A 6584-nucleotide genomic window follows, 5' to 3' on the forward strand; every position below is an offset into this window, starting at 1 on the left:
TACGTATAAATACAACTCTGCAAAAAACAGCTCATGAAGATGACTGCTTAAGGACCTGAAGGCATGAAGGAGTATGGGAGTTGCAAGGACGTGATGGATCCCTTCAGCGTTCAATGAAAAAGATCAATGACTTCAATGGTAAACTTATGCTACACAGCTTTATTTTGAAGTAATAAAACTGCAGCCTGGGGGAAGAGGAAAATTATGAACATCTCAATTCTCATGAGTGGTTTCTGGTACCCAGTTGGGTCAGCCCACTAGCTCACACACCTTCTTAATGCCTCACACACAGTTTTATACCAGAGGGTAAGTCTTCAATAAGAGGAAATCATGATTTCCTGGTACTCACCAGCTGATTAGCTTCAGTCTACACCACTAAGTCAAAAGAAAGGCTCTCTGTGCCAAGAATTATGAAGCCTAGATTAGGCAGGCAACAGAGCTTAAAATCTTAACGAATCAGATGATGGATTTCTCTTGAAGCACAGCAGATATCATTTTCTTTTATAAAACCCCGCTTGCTTGATGGATTGTTGCTGAAAGGTTCCCCAAGATAAGTAGGTTTAATGACGAACTGTTGATTGTTTCATGTACAGAGGAATGAAGAAGCGCCTTTGATAAGAGGCATAAAGAAGAATGCATAAAGACCAGAAGGAAGAGACATATAATGATCTACCTGACTGCACTTTAAAAACCCTCTTGGTTCTTGGAGGCACTATAAACTATGCTCATTATTTAAGCATCCAGTTTGTTTTCTTAAGGCTCATAGATTGTGATTAGTAAGCCAGCTTTGCTGTTTACCTCCTGACCTTACTTACCAGTATCTCAGGTCCACTGTTTACAACACTTTGAACATGGAATCTAATGGTTATAAAGCTCCCAAATGGAGTACTGTCAACAGAAATTTTGTATTTCACCTTCAGAGTCAGTTTCTGTTTGGATTTCTGTTCAACAGCAACATTTTTACAACACAACCCTCAGGCAGGGTCTCACCACACACCAGCTTGGGTGCATAACAGCATTACTGTGTGTGCTGAGTGTCCTTATGAGAATTGCAGTTTCTTAATATCCTGAGCAGGTCACTTTGCAGACTAACCAGCCAGCTGTACTCACACCTCCTCCCAACTGCCAGCCTGTTCAAGGATGAATACACGGGATTAAGCATCTTGTCAACTATTTACTCCCCCAAACTGAAATAAAAGCCTCCAAAAAAACAAAACAAAAAAAAAACTGCAAGAAGGAATTAGACAGTTTTGCTGGCTCTAAATACAGTTTTAGAAAGTACAGCCACAATAGGTCTGTAATAGCTAAATGCCTAAAGCTCCACATTTATTAAGTTTCAAGCAGCCCTGTGTACACAGACTCAGCTCCTAGTACTACATCACCCAAGAAACAATTACAGCAAGAGTTTGAAGCTCCCCAGTGAAGTCAGCCATATTCTGCACCATGGGAGTGGTTCTTCTTTGCCCCAGGAAATTCATCTGTGCAGTATCATGTACAGGGCACAGGCCTTCACAATTATTCAGCATTAATATTACAGTTGCTTTACTTGTTCATCTCAGGTCAGATTCCAGTTGCACAAGACATTATACAAACACTGGGGTGGAGTGGGACTGTGTCTTACCAAAAGCCCCAGTGGGAGAAGTTGCAAACCTGGAGATGTCACTTTCTTTACAAACTTTTTTAAAAAACAAACAAACAAAATTTCAAGGAAACTAACTCACCTTTGAACCTGTTCAGAAACACATCTAGATAGACTTCTCCTATTCCCACTTCATATTTTAACATACAAGTAATGAGATTTAAAAGATCATATAATGGTGTCAGATAATTCATTCACTGCTCCCACAGCTGAATGAAAGCAGCTGAATACTCCTCTGAATGACAAGCAAACCCTAAAATCATTCCAGTATAATAAGCACGGAAGAAAGCTTATCAACTAGTTATGCCCAGTGTTGTTAACTGCAACCTCACACCTAGCAGCATGCACACTGTTAATCCTGTATAACCAGATACAACAGAAGCATTGCATGAGAAAAGCCATGCTAGCAGGATGACTAAAGCAGTGCTGGTGCTGAACAACTCTAGCACAAAGGCTTGAGATACAGCCAGTGATTTAAAATCTAATGTCTGCTTTTTAGCAGTTACCATCCTTTTATGTCTTAGCATTAATATTTAATCTTATTTTATTTAAAAGCACTATAAACCAGCTTGTTTGCTCAATGAGAGATTAAAGCACACTTGGTTTTATTTATTTAGGTGCTGATCTGCTTTGAAGTGGAAACCCAATGAGAGCCTACCTTAAAAGTCTGCAGAAACTTCTCCTGTAGCTGAGCCGTTGACTTGCTGCAGCCACACTGGGAGGGAATGGAGGGCGCGAGGGGAAGTAAGCCAATGCAGCAGAAAATATCAGGGAAACCATTCCAAATTCTAAACAAAAGGGCAAAGAAAAACAAAACCGAGAACAGATGTTAGCATCTAAAGACTGATTTTGGTACAGCATTGTTATCAGCCAGCCTCTGATACATAAATCCCACCACAAGTGCTTTACCGCTCCTGACAACAGAACTCCATAACTTGAAGGAGAATTTCTTCTTTCCTCCCCAAGCAAGATTTCAAATTGAGATGGGAAATCAATGAGATGGAGAAATATTGGCAGTCCATTCAAAGTGACAGGAGCTGCAGAGAACCAGTCTCACACATGGGGAATTCAGCAAAGCAAAAAGAAAGCTTTTGTTTTTTCTCTTCAGAGAGAACTGCATTATGAAGATCTGGCCATGTTTCCACACTGTGGAAGTTATGCAGTGCAGGTACCAGTGTGCTAGAGACTTGAAACAGATGGGACTGGGGAAGCCTCAGGGTGTGAAATGAGCATTACTTGGTGCACAGGATGATGATGGCAAATGAAAGGTCAAGCAGGGTAGCATCTCAGACACAAACAGTATTATCTAGCAACAGATTTATTAAGAGAAACACATAGGAGCAGCCATTGCTCAAGAATAGATAGAGCATGGGTAATAGGGAGTAAAATGAAAGAATACAGCTGTTTGCAGACGATTGTCTTGTTAAGCAGCAGGTATTCTAGATCTCTGAAAAATTTCATAGCAGAAGTTTGGACCTGAACTTGCAAAGTGCTGAGCGCTTCACAGAAATTACTCAGCAAGCCCTGTCATCAGTCATTTTGAGGAAAAACAACTCTACCTACAGTCAGTCTAATTAATTTGTTCTACAGGCCTTTTTACAATGTATATCATGTTCTCCACAGTCCTCGTTCCCAGTATTTCTCCAATCCCCTTTGAAAACAAGATTCTTTGCTGCTGCAGAGAAAAACGTGTACCTCAAGTGTGTTATCTTAAAAGAAGCTGTGATCTTATAACAAAGAAGTGTTCACTGACACCACAAACAAATTCCAGCAGAGCTGGATACTCAATTGCAATTTTCTTTTTTCTTCTCTTTTTTAATAAATCAATATGAACATGGCACTTTGCCAGCTCTTCTGATAAAACAGAAGAAAATAAATTCAGGAAACTTAAAAGTAAATAACACTTGGAGTTTAAATATATCAGCTGGAGATGGGGAAGGGAAATGAATGCTTCTATTTGGTATGTGGAAAAAAGTCTACACTAAATTTCTTTTGAAGCCATACAGGGAATGTGACAGTGCCATTCTTCACAATCAAATACTACAGGATTCATTTTGAATTATGCAGCATCTCTTTTTCTGCTATGGTCTAATTGCATATTCTGGGGGTCAAGGACACTTTAACTAGACCTTCTCACTATGCCCTCTGTTCTCCAGAAACTAGATTAATTTCTATCTTTGTGTACATTGTTTTTGAGACTGTGAGCAGTGAATAAAGAACTGGCTGTAGGTGATCATTCCAGTTCCAAGAAAGGGGTGAGATGCTTTGTCACTACAGGATGATATTAGACAGGAAAGCAAGGCTTGCCAAGGGCTGTTTATCCCCTTTCTCCTGCATCTAGGTCTACATATAGTTATACATATGTATACATGCATACACACACTTTAATCACCTACTAAAGGAAGATTATAGACTGCAGACAGGTATAGCCATCAAGAATGTGACCACACAAACCCATAAACTTTGTCCGATATGCTTATTATTTAACTTCATTATACTGCAATGCCATAAGGGGAAAGGCTAGGTCTTTTTCTCAAGAACACAAACCACATTGATAACTTTTTAAAGTCACAGTAATATTTTATAAAACAGGTGCCCATCTGGGGCCTATTCTATGCATTGCCTCAAGATTCCTGCCAAATTGCTGCAGCAGGAGCAGTATAGTAACACTTAATTTTTTTTTTATTATTAAATTCAGCATGTAGTCCTTGTAGTACCTTCCTGCAACTCTTTAATGTTTTCCAGTGTTATACTCCCAGGCTAACAAACTTGCCTCACAAGCACTGCCCTCAAGCACAAAAGAGAAGCGCAGAATTCACTTTGGAAACTAAAGCAGCTCCCTCTACTGAAGAATGAAAGTCTCTAGCGCCATTTTAGCTTTGTGTATCACACTTGCATCCCTACCAAAAGTCCAGGTACCACCAAACGCATCCAATTTCTTACTTGTTGCCTTACTTCCTCATTAGGAAACCTGCACCTTTATGTCTACCACCATTTACCAGACCAGATAAAGAAAAATACATTCCCAAGACAAGTTTTAAACTGAAACTAGGGAGCAGAAGTAAGCAAAAGAGAAAAGGTAAGAAATAGGTCAATATTGAGTCCAAGGGAGCTGGAGTCACAAAGAAAGGGGCTCTTCCCCAGGAGCTATCAGCTTTTGAACAGTGCAATGGATGCAGCAAAGCACTTAGAATTGGGCAAATCAGCATAAGTTAGTGTGCAGCTGTGTATAGCTCTTGTTAAGGAGTGAATCTGGAATGCTTCACAAAAGGTGGGTACTGCACCACAGTGACCCATGACTGTCAAAGTGGAGAGACACCTGAATCTTAGCATAGGCACCCTGAAGCCACAAACAGGAAGAACACCCACTTTTGCAGAGACACAAGCCTACTTCATACAAGGTTTTTTTCCTTCACATAGGCTACTTGTAACATAAAAACCTACACAAACCAAGACACCCTCCTCCCCATCTTGTCCCCAAATGTAAAAGGGGAGTAAGGGCACTCGAAATCACACATATGAATTTTTTTTTTAAACAAATAATAATTTTACACTGATATTTGGAGAAGCATATGGCTAAAAGCTCTGGCTGCAGATGAGAATAATTCAAGCTTCCTTATGCGACTCAGGTAATACAATTCAATCCTGATTTTCTCCATCCGTACTATTTCAGCTATGAACCAGAACGTGCAGCTACACAGAAGACACAGAGAGAGGCTGTGGTAATTCAGCTGAGCTCTTAGTCCACGTTTGAGATAAATGAACAGCAACTTATTAAAACACAGAAGAGACTGGAGTTAACAGAACAATTTCAGAATGGGTTTATAAGCATTTGCTTCATAATCACGCTTGAGGTTAAGTCCTTGGAAAATTTGCACGCTCTTGGCATGCTACTGATCACAAGTTAACAATTCACATCATTACTGTCTTTTAAAAGTCATCACCTAACTTTCTTTTAAAAGTTTATGGAGGCTGTTATCTAACATTACTTCACACAAAAGCAACAAACTCCATCATAAATACTATTCCGTTAGGAATGCTGAGTGCTTATCCTGTGAAACTGGCTTTCCCATAGCATCTGAAAGGAGAAGTCATAGCAAGCCTGACCACACTTACTGAGAGAAGTGGGGAAGAGGGGAAGAGGGACACTTGGGTCCAGTTCCCTGTTCTCCTATATTCTGTAAATGCATTTACCAGTAATATGCAAAGTCAATTTGAGCTTTGTTTTCTGCCAGACTGATTTAGGGGTCAAACAGCACCTTACTGCACCTAACGGGTATTTTTTGGAACACAGGCAGAACTACTGCTGCCCCATAAAACACAATTCCTAGGAAGCTGAAGAGCTGTTGTCAAATCATCTTATGTTGGGATCAACAATCCCAACATGTCTACAGGATGTTCCCAAACCCTTACTGGTCAGAAAGAGCCATGCTGGAACACGGGACAGGCAAGAAACACGTCTGAACCCTGGTGGCAAGCAAGATCCACCCCTGTTTCTGAAGAAAATGCTTAAGAAAACCTCCCAGAAGAGAAAGTCAATCTAATGGGCTGCTGAAAGCAACATTTCTAGTGCTATCAGACTTAAACCAGTGGCTTGGGGCACAAAACTGTACTTCCTGTAAGTAGACGAATTATTCTTTCTCCATGGAAAACCTGGAGAGGGAGAACTAATGCATGTCTCTAATCACTAGATTTTTTTTCTCCCCTTAGCTCCTCAGGACAAAAGCCAGCTTGCCTTCATTTTTCCTTCTTTCACACTGGCTATTTTCATCTGCCATGAGATTTTTGGGGTCTAACATATTTACCTCTGAAAAAAGCCTAACCAACCCCAAATTTCCTTGTTGTTCCAACACATTCAAGTCCAGTAAAAAGTAGGTTACTCAAAAATACTTGCCGAAATAGTGATACAACTTCTCTCACATTCTTTACGATGAGCATTAAAGTG

The 6584-nt window shown here is 40.1% G+C and overlaps 1 protein-coding gene across 1 annotated transcript in view; it reads right to left on the reverse strand.

Moving 5' to 3' along the window:
* Positions 1 to 815: 815 nt before the first annotated feature.
* The window catches only part of LOC104407379 (disrupted in renal carcinoma protein 2 homolog), a gene marked incomplete at its 3' end in the record, with an annotated part of 19992 nt that continues 14223 nt past the window's right edge, over positions 816 to 6584 (reverse strand). The window contains exons 4-6 of the mRNA XM_010016648.1: positions 2298 to 2427; positions 1094 to 1130; positions 816 to 941 (exon numbers count right to left, since the gene is read on the reverse strand). Coding sequence (XP_010014950.1) covers positions 816 to 941; positions 1094 to 1130; positions 2298 to 2427 — 293 coding nt within the window. The remainder of the gene's footprint in view (positions 942 to 1093; positions 1131 to 2297; positions 2428 to 6584) is intronic.

The sequence above is a fragment of the Nestor notabilis genome, unplaced genomic scaffold (genome assembly GCF_000696875.1).
Source record: "Nestor notabilis isolate BGI_N333 unplaced genomic scaffold, ASM69687v1 scaffold33946, whole genome shotgun sequence".
Classification (NCBI taxonomy): domain Eukaryota; kingdom Metazoa; phylum Chordata; class Aves; order Psittaciformes; family Psittacidae; genus Nestor; species Nestor notabilis.